At 43.5% G+C, this 16431-nt stretch overlaps 1 protein-coding gene across 2 annotated transcripts; it reads left to right on the top strand.

Annotated features, from left to right (window-relative positions):
- Nucleotides 1-958: 958 nt before the first annotated feature.
- On the top strand, nt 959-15432 carry VPS18 (VPS18 core subunit of CORVET and HOPS complexes). Of its 2 annotated transcripts, XM_066608643.1 has the most exons (6): nt 959-1124; nt 3872-4013; nt 6419-6510; nt 8282-10137; nt 14177-14508; nt 14624-14802. In XM_066608643.1, exons 1-6 carry the CDS (start codon nt 1037-1039, stop codon nt 14658-14660), a joined length of 2547 nt encoding a protein of 848 aa, XP_066464740.1. In that variant the 5' UTR covers nt 959-1036; the 3' UTR covers nt 14661-14802. The 2 variants fall into 2 exon arrangements, with proteins under 2 accessions (XP_066464740.1, XP_066464739.1); XM_066608642.1 differs by having other exon boundaries at nt 963-1124; nt 14177-15432.
- The last annotated feature ends 999 nt before the right edge of the window (nt 15433-16431 follow it).

The raw sequence follows: 16431 nt of genomic DNA, 5'->3' as shown, positions 1-16431 counted from the left end.
TGATGATCGCGGATTCCACAATTCAAACCCGGTCGTGTGAGACCGGCCTTAGTAGAATGCCAACAGAATGACAATCTACTGAAGTATACTTTTAGCGGATCATAGAAGCCATCAAACAATTGCAAGTTCCAATCCCCTTGGCGACTTAATGATTACAAATAATAATAATCATTACAGAAAAAAACTAAATATTAAGTTGAAAAAAAAAAATCCCTTTCCTCATAGTCCTAATAAAAACAAACATATTTGGCATCACCGCATCTGTAAAGTCCGATCTATTAAAAGAACAGTATTTATGCCGGCCCCTCACCCCTACTGTCTCCATCAACAGATTACTACATGTAACTGGGTTTGTTTGTTTCCCCGTCTTGCAGGCGCTGCAGAATATGTTGGCGCTATATAAAGATTATTATACAGCAAGTGAACGCTGTCAGAGAAAAAAAATACACAACACCAGAATCTTTGGTTACCTAAGGGCACATGCAGCCTCCAGGCCGTGCAGAGCATTGCATCCCAGTGCACCCAAAGATCCCAGACTAGTCAGAGCATTGCATCCCACTGTACTCGGAACCCCAGTCTATGCAGAGCATTGCATCCCACTGTACTCAGAACCCCAGTCTATGCAGAGCATTGCATCCCACTGCACCTACAGCCCCAGTCCATGCAGAGCATTGCATCCCAGTACTGTAGGACGACACCCAGAGCCCCAGCCCCCACATCTGCAGCTCATCGCAGCTTGATGGTTTTCAAAAAATAAGTTTACATTGCTATTACTACTTGTGAAACTAAGGCAGGAGCCCAACAATGCAGAGGCGGTGATCACCATAACGTCTATCGCCCTACAGCTGCAGCTCACAGCATTCCCTAGCAACCTCCTGCTGGCCCCTCCCATACAAGTCTGGTCACGTGGGCGTGACATCACGCAGGTCCTCTAGCTCACTAGGCTGACGTTTCCGGAGGACCTGAGTGACGGGTCACATGATATGGTCAGACACCGGAAGTCGCCTGTACAGCTGTGAGGCGGATTCGGTCGGCCATGGCGTCCATCCTGGAGGAATACGAGAACTCCCTGTCCCGTGAGAGCTTCCCGAGTCAGAGCCGCGGCCCCGGCATCCCTCTCTCCGGTGGGTGGCGGCCTCGTCGGTGGAAGTGTTCTGTCAGGGCTATAACGTGTGCTTGTGTCAGTGCAGTGCATCATGGGAAATGTTACCGTTCGCACGGCGGGCTGTGGCGTGGATTGTGCCTCTCGAAGTCTCTTCCGCTACTTCGTTTGGCTGCGGGTTTGCACAGATATAACTCTTTTCAGTGGGCAGATCTGTGTGAAAATGGCGCAGGATCCGTCCACACGTAGACTTGAAATCCGCGTGCGGACAAAATATGTGTCATGGCGCCGATTGTCTGTGAGGGAGGCTGATTTGACGTGGAATCGGTGCGGAGTCTACAGCGCGCCCTGTGGGGAGCGCCATTGTGTGACTATACCCGCGAGGGATGTTTACACGTGAAGGAAACGCCAGCGGAAGATTCCGCAGTGTTTCCACAAAAGACACGACCGACATTCTGTCTACAAGCACCTGTAGACCCGTGTCTGCCGCCATCGTGCCGCTTCCCCCCCCCCCCCCCCCCCCCCGGGGGTGTAACCGTAGTGATGTCAGCGCCGCTCGGCACCAATAGGAGCTTGGAGAAATCAAATGCATCTCATCCACACGTGAGCGAGCGTAATGTAACCGCATATTACACACGCATGTTCTATTTCACTGCGTATTGTGCGTAATAGAGCACCATGGGCATGTAATAAACGCGTAATAGAGCACCATGGGCATGTAATAAACGCGTAATAGAGCACCATGGGCATGTAATAAACACGTAATAGAGCACCATGGGCATGTAATAAACACGTAATAGAGCACCATGGGCATGTAATAAACACGTAATAGAGCACCATGGGCATGTAATAAACACGTAATAGCAATTACATTGTGCAGAAGCAGCGTTTATAGAAGAATTACACTTCTCTATGGCCGCTCTCACAGCTGTTGGCAAAACACACCGATTTCAACAGCATTTTTTAACGCACCCCATCATTTATGATGGGCGGTAACGTGCGTTAAAAAGCGCTTAAACGCACGAAAGTAGCGCAGACCAGTTTGACTTCTGCTCTGTGAAACCCCATTGAAATCAATGGAGGCTCTGCACAGCGGTCGGCGCCGAGTTTGAAACGATAAATTCTGCTAGTAACATACAGACATAGCAGCTTCCTGTCGTAGGACAGTACTGAGCAGTGTGATTGTGAAGAAATAGCAGCAAGTACCTCGTGTGTGTGTGTGTGTGTGTGTGTGTGTGTGTGTGTGTGTGTGTGTGTGTGTGTGTGTGTGTGTGTGTGCGCGCGCGCGCGCCTCTCTCTCTCTCTTCAACCCCCCCCCCCTTTCATTCTTTGGAGATTTATTGGAGGCGCCAGATGGGTAGAGAAATGGGACACGTGGTGGACCTGATACTATAATACACTCCTTGTCAAAACCAATTGCCCCCCTTCCCTAGAAGAAGTTGTCAGAATTGAATGAAACTTTCTCTGTGTGATTGTAACTTTGTTATAAGCAAGTAATTACAGGATCAGAGCCAAAGGAGAATTTATTACAGAAAACGGACGCGTTGTAGGGAGGCTCTAGCACCCTGTTGTACTGCCACTAGCTTAGATACAAGATGTGATACAGGCGAGCATGGAGGCTCTAGCACCCTGTTGTACCGCCTCTAGCTTAGATACAAGATGTGATACAGGCGGGCACAGAGGCTCTAGTACCCTGTTGTACCGCCACTAGCTTAGATACAAGATGTGATGCAGGCTGGCATAGAGGCTCTAGTACCCTGTTGTACCGCCTCTAGCTTAGATACAAGATGTGATACCAGTGGGCATGGAGGCTCTAGTATCCTGTTGTACCACCTCTAGCTTGGATACAAGATGTGATACGGGCAGGCATGGAGGCTCTAGTACCCTGTTGTCCCGCCTCTAGCTTAGATACAAGATGTGATACCAGTGGGCATGGAGGCTCTAGTACCCTGTTGTACCGCCTCTAGCTTGTATACAAGATGCGATACAGGCAAGCATGGAGGCTCTAATACCCTATTGTCCCGCCTCTAGCTTGTATACAAGATGTGATACGGGCAGGCATGGAGGATCTAGTACCCTGTTGTCCTGCCGATGGCGCCACCTGTCTCTGTATGGAAAACAACAACAAAAACAGTTGGAGGTGCTTGTCCTGAGCCCGTTCACCTTTTGTGTCCACACACATTCACTGGTCTCAACATCTCCTACCAGAACAGCTCAGCTGGGGGACAATTCATCGGTACGACCATCCAGCTTCTCACATCCCAATAATGCGCCCCTCTCAGACTCTGGTAACGGGGTGAAATCTCTTCTCTGAATCTAGTGGTCAACAAGCTTCTCACAAGCGGAAGAAGAGGTCACTACATGCAAGGAGCCTCTGAGACCTTTTTATAGGCCAAGGGGGGGGACCTGTTTTAGGGCCTCAGGTGGCAAGACCGTTCATCTAATCTTATGTGAGCCCAGAGGTATTTAGCAGTTTGTACTATAATCTACAGATCATCCCAATGAATGGTAGGTATAACATTGAAATGGCATGTCCTACTTGTCTCTGTCCACTTCAGTATTTACATCCAAAGTTCACTTTTTGCACAGTTGTGCTTCACTGAACCCCCTATTTCACATGTCCTTACTACATTGCTGAGCCTCGGAGTGCTATCAGTGGGACTTGGGATGGACTTCACCGGGAATAACCGATCACAGGAGGCTGTTTTTTTTTGTTTTTGTTTGTTTTCTTTCATTTCTCTGGTGTTAACTTTCCATGTTCTTTTTCAGGCTATGTTAATGCTCGCTTAGAGAAAGAGACCCCAATATTCAATAAGCAAAGGATTGACTTCACTCCTCCAGAAAACATCAACAGCTTGGTGGTGTGCAGCAATCAGCTATGCATGAGCCTGGGGAAGGAGACCATTCTCCGGTAGGTATAGAACTACCTTTTCCGTATATCTTTTGCACCAGTCAGCTATAAATATATTAGTATCTGGTGCTTTCTGACGGTATCCTGAAGTTGTAACCAGATGGGTATAAACACCAGTGTCCAGGCCAAGCCATTTCCCTGATGTAATGCAAACTATCAACTAGAATGGGCAGAACATAGTGAAGCGCATCGTAAAGTGTGCACTCAAGGCTTCACAAAATACTCAGAGTCCAAGTTATTAAAATATCACATAATCAATGGAGTCTTTATTCACAATGGGCATTGAGTTCCTCTTGTTTCTAGTGGATAGTTTGTGGATTTACAGTTCTGTGGAAGTCGTGCCAGTTCTTTGGGGAGGTTTTTTTGCATTTTGTTAGACTGGAGAACACAGTGCCAATCATCACACTCCACACTTCAAAAAGAATGATTCAAGGGTGGTTCAAAAAGATTGGTGCAAAAGTAAAGCTGATTTCTTCATACTTGAATTGTCTTGCGACATCCAGAGTGACATTAAAAAGGTAGGAGAACTCTTCAAGTTTTTAATGCACCTTTCGGATGTTTGATGTGAGCACCATTGGTGAGACTAGACGAACCTAAACACATCTCCGCTGCAGTGGAATCGATAACGGAGGATATGCCGCAATACACCTGAGCAGAACCGGACTACAGATTTGATATCTGGTGTGTCACCAATGGTGCCCATATCTGTCAACTGTAAGATGCATTAAATACTTGGAGTTCTTCTATCTTTCTATGTCACTCTGGCTGTTGTATGACAATTCATGTATGAAGACATCAGCTTTACGTCTGCACCTTTTTTGTTTTTGACTCTTCTTGTACTAATAACTATTTTGAGAGCTAGGTATGGATTTTCCCTTACATCCATGGCAGCACCTGCGAAAGAACCCACCTCCCTCTGGACAAGAACCTCCTAGATCTTTTTAAGGCTGTATCCGCATGGGCAACATGTATGTAGAGCCCAGGCTTTCCTATGGGTTCGTCCACATGAGCGATGTTTTGTAGTTTACTACGTTGCGAGACTACAAAATCGTGGCATGCTCTAAACAGCCACGTTTTGCTATTTTTTTGTAGTCTATGTTTCCCTATGAAGGTTGCTACTTTCTCGCATTGCATAGCACGAACTTGTGATTTTCATGCCCCATTTAGATGGGACGAATGTCTGGCAAATGATGCCCGACACTCGTCCCCGTACTTACACGCTCCCGATACTCCTGCACGGGAGCTTGTAACTCTGGCTCACAGTGGGGCGGCAGGAGCGGATTTCAGTTCTCGCTTCCCCCTGCCTCTCTCCATTCAGTTAACATAGTGGCCGTTCAATACTGAATGGCTGCTATTTACACTGCACTGTCATAGTTAAACTCATCGTCATTGTTTATGCTGCATGAATGGCTGTGATAGGTCCACTGAGCGCTGGCTCTGATTGGCTAAGCATTAGCCAATCACAGCCAACATTTCCAGGAGGCGGATATTTTTTAATACCCGGCCAGAAGAGATGAAGAGAAACAGTGTCAGAAACCGAGCGGAAGCTGCAGCAACGTCGGACAGCGCTTCTAAGGCAATGTATATTGTTTTTTTTATTTTTTTCTGCATGTAGGGCTTAGTTTAGACTTTGACAGTAGGATGTACTACTGTCAAAGTTGCATCACACCACCCGAAAATCACGTTTTCATGTAATGCAACAGAGAAGAAGGCTTCATAGGGAAACATGGGCTACAAAACCTGATGAGTCACGGGCATATCGCTGGACCCGCAAGGTTTTTATGTCCTGTTGTTGCATCCTACATAACATCGCACATGTGACTCCTGTTTTACTGTGAATTGAGGCCAGCGGGCTGGAACGATTTCCGGGCGCTCCGCCTGCATTAACTTAAATGATTATTGCTCTTGTGTAACGCACAGGAGTGAAAGCTGGATGATAGCCCTTGGGATGGCCAACAGTCGTCCCATGTAAAGGGAGCCTAACTTCACTTGCAAAACATTTCATTGTATTCTACTTGCAGAAGATTACAATTCAGCTTTATTCTCCCTCCCGCACATTCTGATGCCTCTTTCTTCCCATCAGCTGTATTAAAGCTTTGTGTGAAAGCCGTATCTTTTCCAATCGGCACCGCCTGTGACGGTTGGGATGCATCGGGGTCCGAGTGGCAGAGTGGAAGCCTCTGCTCATGGACATACTGTGTAGAAGCCAGCACTCGTAATTGCAGGTGCAGCACTCATTGACATCAATAAGACCCCAGCCTGCAATTACAAGTGTTTGAGTAATATGAATTTAGACCAACGGTTCAAGCATATCTATAATTTTATGATTTAAATAAAAAAAAAAAGCTTTGTGTTTTATATATATATATATTTTTAGTTTTCTCATATAATTTCTGTCCATGAAGGATCGATTTGGTGAAAGCTGATCAGCCGAATCAAGTAGAACTGGGTCGTAAAGATGATTTTAAAGTACACAAAGTGTTCTTGGATCCCACAGGTAACAACTGATGTTTTTAATACTGATACACTGGTTCTCATGCTATATATTAGTTTAACGAAAGGCTTTGACAGTCACATTAATGCCCAGCTCACATGGGTGAATTTGATTTGTGGGGCACCCGCACGGGAGATCCATAGGGATACATGGGTGCACGCATAGCAGCTTTTTAGCATGTGGATGTGATGATTTTTTTTTTTTTTCCTGAAACTGAACAACTCTAGTTCAGTTGCTGCATCTGCTTATATGGGCCAATTACATTCAAATCCCCATGGGAGCTTGAATGATTCTGAACGATAATTGTCCCTTGTAAATGGGCCATAAGGGTAGCTTTACACAGACCAATTCTCGCCTGAGTAATCACTCAAAAGAGCAATTAGGGGTGACACTTGTCTCGTGTAAAAATGGGACCTGACAGGGCATGTGATCAAGAGTTGATGAGTTGTCGGAAACGCTTGATTTGTAGCTCACCTAAAAGCTGAGCGACTATCTGTCCCTGTAAAAAGGCAGTCCATCTATGAGCAACTCCATGTGTACTCTGAATATAAGCAGCTGGCTGGAAGAGATCAACGGTGCGCTCTGCCTCCATTCACTGAATGAGTTTCACTCTTGTGTCAATGCATAAGAGTGACAATCATTGCTTAAAGGGGTTCTGTCAAAAAAAAAAAAAAAAAAATCTATACTTGCCTATTCCTCCCCCGTCAGTCTAATTACCAGATCTTCACCTCACCTATCTTTTTCTATTTTCTGCAGTCCCAGGGAAAGGGGGTCACCTTACCTCCAGCTGGCTGATTCCTCTGCTTCCTGTAACATTACGTACATTCACAGGCAGTCTTCTTCCTTCCTGGAAATATACGCTATCTCACTAGTTCACAGCCTAGGAGGGAGTGCCAAGCTATTGCAGAGACTGCTCATGCCTGCTGTCTCTGCAATAGATCAGCATTCCTTCCTAGCTAGTGAATGCTACATCACAGGGACATGACCCTCACTGACCCGCAGGAAGAAGAATGTGGGGAATGTCGGCTTCATAACAAGCCAGCCGGCTGGAGGTGACGTGACCCGGGGCACTGAAGAAGCTCAGCGAGGAGAAGATGCCTGTGGAGGAAAAGGTGAGTATAAAATGTATATATTTTTTTAATGACAATACCCCTTTAAGAAGCCTCTGACAGGAGTTTGAGCATAGCCTAAAGAAATCTATTATGAAATTTACAAAAACTACACATTAATAAAATATGTTGTTTAAAATTGACTTTAAATGCACCAATAGTCTTGTTTTAAAGGGAATCTGTCACCACCTCTCTGAGGGCAGCATAAGGTTGTGGCAATCTTGCTGATCGCAACAATATGTTTGCCTTCTGTAGTTGTGAAGTAGTTTGTCAGAAACTTGCATTTTATCAGATGACTACAAGAAGTAGTCCTAAATATTTATGAACTGCAGACTAATCCTATCCACCTTACTAGCCACTGACTGACAGATATCTGTCTATCACTGTGCATAGAGAGAGTGCTTTCCATTAGAGGTTGCGCGGGGGCTAGCCTGCAGCTCGTGAATATCAAGGACTACTTCTTGTAGACCTCATTGTGTCTGCTGCTACTAATAAAATGTAAGTTTCTGACAAACTACTTAACGGATACATAAGACAGTAATCGACATCCATGTCACTACTTTGTGCTGCTTTAGGAGAGGACAGCATAAAAAGGTGGTGGCAGATTCCCTTTAAGTGTTTGAAACTTCAGCTTCTGATACATGTGTATTTTGTTTTTACTTTAGGATCACACCTCGTGATCGCTCTGAACACTAGTGAATGCCTGTACCTTAATCGTAATGCCCAGAAAGTTCGTCCCCTTTCCCGATGGAAAGGCCATGTGATTGAAAGCATTGGCTGGAACAGGTTTCAGAAAAACGATACTACCACAGGACCTATACTAGTCGGTACTACCCAGGGGCAAATCTTTGAAGCGGAAATCTCAACCGCTGAAGGTGGACTTTTTGGCACAACTCCTGATCAATATTTCCGGTATCTTCACACATTGGAAGAAGAGACTGGACCTGCTCCAGTTTGCTGTCTAGAAATCAACTGCGGGTATGAAAACTGTTACTGTGTTATCGCGACCACTCGAAAAAGGCTATTCCAGTTTGCTGCCAAGATAACTGAAGGCACTGAGCAACAAGGGTTTGCACCACTTTTTAACCAGACTATGGATGATCTTCCAAGCATCCAGGAATTTCCTGGTAACCTTGGTTATAGCGAAATTGCTTTTTATACTCAAAAACTTCGGACCTATCCAATGTCATTTGCTTGGATGATGGGAAATGGAGTGCTTTATGGCAATTTGGATTTTACTCGGCCCGACTCAGTATTGACTGATGTCCAAGTGTGGGAGTACCCTTCGAATGTCGAAAAGCCCATATCCATTGTTATTACACAGTTCCATTTCTTGCTCTTACTACCCGACAGAATCAAGGCTATTTGTACTTTAAATGGCCAGGTAGTGTTCGAAGACATCTTCACTGAAAAGTTTGGTCCTTTGAAAAGGATGGTGAAGGATCCAGTTATAGGTCAGATTTGGATCCATACAGAGAGAGCCGTGTTCAGGTACCACATTGAACGGGAACCTAGAGATGTTTGGAAGATGTACATGAGCATGGGCAAATTCGACTTGGCCAAAGAGTTTTGTAAGGACCGTCCGGAATGCATGGATATGGTGTTGGCTAAGGAAGCTGAGCATTGCTTCCACCTAAAGAAATACAAAGAGAGCGCCAAATGTTATGCCCTCACTCAGAACTACTTTGAAGAAATAGCACTTAAATTTATTGAAGCCAAGCAAGAGGAAGCACTTATGGAGTTTCTCTTAAAAAAGTTATCTAATCTTAAGCCTTCAGAAAAAATACAAGTCACATTACTTACAACTTGGTTAACGGAGTTGTATTTGAATCGCCTTGGAGTGTTGGAAAGTGATTCATCGAAAAGAAACTTTTATCTTAGGACACGGGAAGATTTCAGAACTTTTCTCAGCAGCAAAATAAATAAGGAATGCCTAAGTAATAACCGAGCTTCCATCTATGATCTCTTGGCCAGTCATGGAGATACGGAGCATATGGTTTACTTTGCTGTTCTTATGGAAGACTATGAACGAGTAGTATCTCACCACTGCCAAAATGATGACTATGATGAAGCCCTCAATGTACTGTCTAAGCACAAGGACAAAAACCTCTTTTACAAATTCTCTCCCGTACTGATGCAGCATATTCCGAAAAAAGTCGTAGATGCCTGGGTCAAAATGGGCAAAAAACTTGACCCAAAGAACCTCATTCCCGCCCTTGTTAATTACAATCAAAGTGCATGCACTCAGATCAATGAAGCCATTCGATACATGGAGTTCTGTGTATATGAACTCAGGGAAACCGAACAGGCCATTCACAACTATCTGTTGTCGCTGTATGCTCAGTTTCTACCCGATTCTCTTCTTGTATACCTAGAAAAAGCTGGCACAAACGCCAACCGAATTTATTATGACTTAAAATATGCCCTGCGCCTGTGTGCAGAACATGAGCATCACCGTGCCTGCGTCCACGTCTACAAAGTTATGGAGCTGTATGAAGAAGCAGTCGATCTTGCCTTAAAGGTATATATCAATATTGATAATATAGGTCTCGGGGCATAGAGTTTCTCCGTGAGGAGAGCACAGAATTGGTATGGAAAGTCTTATAGAGGCCGTAAGAAAATTTATGCAAATAGGGGAGGGAAAAGTACACCCACAGCGCCACCTATTGGAAATTGTTGTCCATAAACCAAACTAAAGTCCTCTCTAGAAAAGAAAGACATCGGTCTGCAGACAGGGTGTTTGCTCCTTGTTAGTACAGACCAGGGTACTGTTTGGTCGCGTTAGCGGCCTTTATTGTGGGTCTTTACAAAGAGTTATAGCCTTTTGTTTTCCTTTTGTCATTATGGGGTATTGAGTGCAGAATGATGGGGACAAACTTGATTACCGTAAATACCGGCGTATAAGATGACCTTTTAACCCCAGAGAATTTTCTTTAAAGTTGGGGTTCGTCTTATACGCCGAGTATAAGCTGTAGAAAAAAACAAAACAATACTCTCCTCCTGTGGCGTTCTGTGGCGCTACTGCAGGCTGTCGCTCCCTCCTCCTCGCCGACAGAGCATTGCTTTTTAGATGCGGGGCTTAAAATCCCTGCCTCCAGAAAGCTAATGCTCTGATTGGCTAACTCGGGCGGCGTCAGCCAATAAAAGCTGGCGCTGCGTTAGCCAATCACAGCCATTCAATCATGTCATTGAATGGCTGTGATTGGCTGCCGCTGCCGCCGTATTCCCGGCGTCAAAGTCGACAGTTGGGGGATCGTCTTATACGCCGGAAAATACGGTATTTTTTTTCTGATTTGCACGAGGTCACAACATAACAAACCGTAAAAAATGAAAACTTTTCAGATTCACTGTAAACGGGAAGATTGAAACTACTTATAGTTACTTTTTACTGCCATGCAATGGAGTTGAAGGGGCCAAATTGTAAATTTTGGATCCTGGTAGACCTCACAGAGGGGAGCAGTTGACGTTGGGACACCAGGCTGGTATCTTTTTGTCTGCTAGACAGAGTGGGAGAACTGCCGCCTCATAGGTTTGCATTGCAGTATGACAATGACATCCAGTAACATTTCCATTGGCAGATCATATAGAAACTTGTAATTCTTGAGCAGTGCCATCAGGTTTCTTCGAACAGCTGAGCAAGCGGTATATGGACTCGTAGATGGTCTAGCAGTCTGCACACCTCTTGCTTTGCTCTCTGAGGAGAACTAATTCTAACTAAAGTGGTGGAGTGTTTTGCTGAGTGCTTCTGCCACTTTATTTTATTGTTCCATAAGAATCTCAATGGCCAGACCCCCATTGACCAAAACTTCTGAGGTCACTATTGTACGTCCGTTTACTAAGCACTTTTTTTTTTCTTTTTAATAGCTAATACCTTCACTCCAGAGCAGGGCACACAGGCAGGAGCCACACATGTGTGTATGAAGATGGCAGGCTTGTGGACCAGGTTTAATTAGAAACTAACTGTGGCTGCAGTGACCGTTATGGGGGCACTAGGATATATAATTTTTTTTTTTTTTTTGTACTAAGCAATTACACTGAAATTTTAACAAAAAAAGTGTACTGCACATGATCACCTGTGTCAGTACGCAGTCATGCGCAGTACAGTTTCGCCGCCATACATGGCCGTTCGCAGGTTTACAGCAAGAAAAGTGTTTGCATCTTATACAGTGAAGGTCCCCATCCTTCAGGTCTTTCGCAGTTTCGAGCTCTGGTCTGTGAAAGACCTTTTTGTTGACCCAATTATGTAACCAATCAGATGAGTAGTATGGTGTAATATCAGCAAAAGACCAGGAAACTAAGGTTTTCACACTTACTGCTTTTCTTTATACCCTTTATTATCTTTTGACAGCGGCCGTTAAGAGGCTATATTTGCAGCGCCATCTTTTGCCGGTGCTGCATTATAAGCCCAGCGCTGGTCTCCCATGCCAGGAGAGCGGGTTATTGGCTGTCGGACACTTCCTGTAACATCGGGGGCTGGAGAAACCTCCAATCCCTGGTCTTTAAAACTCTTTACACACAGTGCGACTGCAGAATGTAATGGTTGACAGAGGGAGCAATGTGATCACCGGGTACCGATGGATTGCTATAGTACCTGGAGGTGAATATAGCCCCTGAGTCTGCCAGCTACGGTGGTCTATGAGGCCCATAGGCTTTCTAATGCACTGCTATATTGAACTGAAGTAGTGTATTAGAAGAATGATAAGGGAGAGCACCAGGAAGGAGGAGACTTATAAGGCCATCCATGCTCCTCTGGGTAATATGCAAATAAGGAAGATGGAACAACACCTCTGCAGCACCACCTATTGGATGGCAGCATTCCTGCAAATCACTGCTTGACCCTTTATACTGGTCTGTAGAGCAATGATTGGGAATTCTGGCTTGGTTTTTAATTTCCAAGCATTGCTCTACAGACCTGTATAAAAGGTCAAGCATTGATTCAAAAGAATTCTGCTATCCAATAGGTGGCGCTGCAGAGGTATTGTTGCATCTTCCTTATTTGCAGAATGATAAGATGCTGATATTCAAGTCCTGTAGTAGCACTGCGTTTGTAATGACCCAGAGAAAAGTTAGAACACTAATTATCTCATACAGTGCATGTCATGAAAAAAAAAATGGCGAAAGTAGCTAATTTTGCCTATCTCGCCTTACAAAAAACAGATTAGAAAGTGATCAAAATGTTGCATCGATCAACAAATCGTACCATTTAAAAAGTACAACTCCGCCTGCAAAAAAAAAAAAACAAACACTGCAAAAGCTGCAAATATAAAAAATATATAAATTTGGTACTGACAAGATTCATATCGGCCTGCAGAATTAATGTAACCTATCTTTACTGTATGGTGAATGCTGTTAAAAATAATTAAAAAAAAAACATGCCAGAATTGCTGATTTTTTTGTTAATCTTGCATTTAGAAAAAAATTGAATAAAAATAAATCAAAATGTTACATGTTTCCAAAAATTGGAGCTCCGTCGATGGAAAAATAAAAATGTTATGGCTCTTGGAATGCGGTGATGCAAAAGCAAATCTTAAAAGAAAAAAAAAAAAAAGAATAGAGTACAAAAATAGCAAAACCTAAAAAAAATTTAAACTTGGTATTGCTGTAATTGTGCTGACCCAGAGAAGAATATTGTCACATTATTTTGTTTGCGCACTGATCAATGTAACAATTAAAAGAAAAAAAAAGTTATACAATACTCTTTATGTACGGCATTAAAAAGCACAACTTGTCCCGCAAAAACAAGCCCTCGTATGGCTATGTCAACGAAAAAGTTAAAAGTTATGGCTCTGCAAATGAAACTATATGAAAAAATAATTGGTTGGTCATTAAGGTGTTAACGAGCTTTGTTAATTACCTGCGGATGCCCAATGATTGTCTATGGGCTGATTAAACTGCGGATTGCAGGTACGGGTGACAAGCGCTGATTCCGCAATTCAATTATGCCCCTGGACATGAGGCCTTAGTGACAAAGCTCGTTAGCACCTTAATGACCAACCAATTATTTTTTCATATAGTTTCATTTGCAGAGCCATAACTTTTAACTTTTTCGTTTTGAATTGCGGAATCAGCGCTTGTCCCCCGCACCTGCAATCCGCAGTTTAATCAGCCCATAGACAATCATTGGGCATCCGCAGGTAATTAAATACCTGCGGATATCATTTTCCTCAATTTGCTTAACGCACGCACGGTTAAAAACATCACAGTATGCTCCATTTTCTGCGGATTCCCGCACCGATGGCTTATGCGAAGGAGAAATTAATTGCTTTAGAAAAGTACATATTTTTAATGTCCTCTGTGACATCATTGGGTTTTGCTGATTGTCTGTAATTACTTTATGTTGAAGGAGAATGCCAACCAAAAAGATCATCTACAACACAACTAATCTCCGGTTACTTCCTAGGGAGTAGATTTTCTGCAACCTTTATGCTCCTCTCTATGTAACTAAATTACACTTTTTAATGCTGCCTGTAAAATTTTGTTCTATATGTTGTTTGAGAACAAAAAAATCCCTGAATTTTTTTTAAATTTTTTTTTTTAACCTTAATTTTAATTGTTTATAGGTTGATGTGGATCTAGCGAAGTCCTGTGCAGATTTACCAGCTGACGACGAAGAACTTAAGAAGAAGCTGTGGTTAAAAATTGCTCGTCACGTGGTTCAAGAAGAGAAGGATGTGAAGAAGGCCATGGTTTGTCTGTCCAGCTGTAATCTTCTTAAGATTGAGGATATTCTTCCATTCTTTCCAGACTTCGTGACCATTGACCACTTTAAGGAAGCTATTTGCAGCTCTTTGCAAGCTTACAACCAACATATTGAAGAGCTTAAGCAAGAAATGGAAGATGCTACCTTGAGCGCTAAGCGAATACGGGAAGACATGCAAGAAATGAGAAATAAGTACGGATCAGTAGATCCTCAAGATAAGTGTTCCGGTTGCGACTTTCCCCTTTTAAACCGCCCCTTCTATCTCTTTCTTTGTAATCACATGTTTCATTATGATTGTCTCATGCAGACTGTTGTCCCCAACCTTCCACAATATAAGCAGTTAAAGTTGGAAGATCTGCAAAAGAAACTGGTATCTGCAGCTCAGCCTTCCAAAAGTCGCTCCCATGCAAAAGAAGAGGACAGTCTAAGTCTGGGGAAAGGGCAGAAAAGTCGTGAACAAATTAAAGCGGACATTGATGACATTGTTGCAGCCGAGTGTCCTTTTTGTGGCGAACTGATGATTCGATCTATTGACAAGCCCTTCATAGACCCACAGAGATATAAAGAAGAGATGCTCAGCTGGCTTTAATATCTACTTGGAAGGGTTTGGTGAAGCATAGAAAGGTCCAAGGTCACCTTTAGGAAAGAGTTTCTTCTCTATTAATGAACTGTTGTCAGGGGTGATGGCCGTGGTGATATGAGGTCCAACACTCGAGGCTTATGATTTCCATTTCTATACTCCAGGTCATTTTATTTTTTATCAGATTTATCTGACTAATATTTCTATGTATACCTCTAGTATATGATTCTCATCCTATAGGTGTTGCTTGTGGAAATGTTTATTTTCTTTATTTTTAGGGATTTTTATGTTTCGATGAAAATGCAGTCTATTCACGCAAGACACACCGGTTGTGACTCTTGTAGACTTTTTGTCTGTTTATGGATTAGTTTGCATACATTCAGCTTAACTAATGTGAAATACAGCAGAATTGTTGGCTTTATAGAACCATTTCTTAAGTTGTTTTTTTTTTTTTTCTTCTGATTCTGATGTTCTTGAGTTAGAATGGGCAAAAATAAAAGACTGCAGCATGTCAGATGTTGCTAAAAACGATCGGACCCTTATTTCCCGTCATCTTTGTTACTGCTTCACAATAATTACATCATGAAATATAATCTGTAATAATAAATTATGCCTCGCCTTAATTTGGTTCCAGGTTTAGTTGGTTATCTCGCTTGGACGACGATGGTCCGTAGCACCGATCTAGAACGACCACGGCCATTGTTCCATTCAGCGTAGATGTCGGAGGAGGAGGTAGCTCCTCCGATCTGTTGCACCCACGAGCGTCGCAGACTCCGCCATCTGGCAGGGGGTCGTCTTTTGATTTTCCTAGCAATTACTGCAGTTAGAGCACTGTGGGTCGGGACAACTTCCAGGTTTAAGCGATATTGAAAAAGCTATTTGAGTCATTAAGTTGCTTGGGAGTAAGGCCGGTCACACGAGCAGGTTGGATTCCGAATGTAGGAGGCCCGCAGTGGATTCCGGCCGGTGACCCTGAGTATGGCACTTTACTATATTGCATATGACCACGGAGGCTCGCAGGTAGTCATGCACAGTACTAGGGGGGAGGGGGGTTCTTTTTTTTTTTTTCTTCCCTGCGCCATCGCTTAGCGATGACACAAGTAGCCGCAGCTTACATGCAATGTTAATTTAATATATGGACTGTGGATCGAAAGCCTCCATTGAGATCAATGGAGGCCATCCGCGCGGATTTCGCCGTAAAATAGAGCATGGTGTGATTTTTCTTACACTCACGGAATACGCTAGTGTGAAGAAAAATGCATGCCTTTCAATGACCGTGTTTTAACTCACAGATCGCAATTACGGAATCCTCAATTCAAATCTGTTCGTGTGAGACCGGTCTATAACCGAATTCAGACAGCCGTATATGAGCGATGGGCATCGCCCATTGTTTTCTATGGGTCTGGCACACATGAGTATGATGTGATGAGGTTTACCCATTGAAAACTATACTAAGCACACTGTGATTCTCTGCTGCGGCTTTTAACCAAAGCGAATGATTGATACATCCTGGAAGTAAGGTGTGGTGGTTTTAC

This window comes from Eleutherodactylus coqui, chromosome 6 (assembly GCF_035609145.1).
Source record: "Eleutherodactylus coqui strain aEleCoq1 chromosome 6, aEleCoq1.hap1, whole genome shotgun sequence".
In the NCBI taxonomy this organism is placed as follows: Eukaryota; Metazoa; Chordata; class Amphibia; order Anura; family Eleutherodactylidae; genus Eleutherodactylus; species Eleutherodactylus coqui.
This window is presented reverse-complemented; position numbering and strand designations above follow the sequence as displayed.

Bases quoted from the DNA above. Each gene is read 5' to 3' on its own strand.
- VPS18 (XM_066608642.1), top strand. From the start codon at position 1,037: ATGGCGTCCATCCTGGAGGAATACGAGAACTCCCTGTCCCGTGAGAGC. The intron at 1,125-3,871 runs GTGGGTGGCGGC...GTTCTTTTTCAG, and splicing joins CCCCGGCATCCCTCTCTCCG to GCTATGTTAATGCTCGCTTA. The intron at 4,014-6,418 runs GTAGGTATAGAA...CTGTCCATGAAG, and splicing joins GGGAAGGAGACCATTCTCCG to GATCGATTTGGTGAAAGCTG.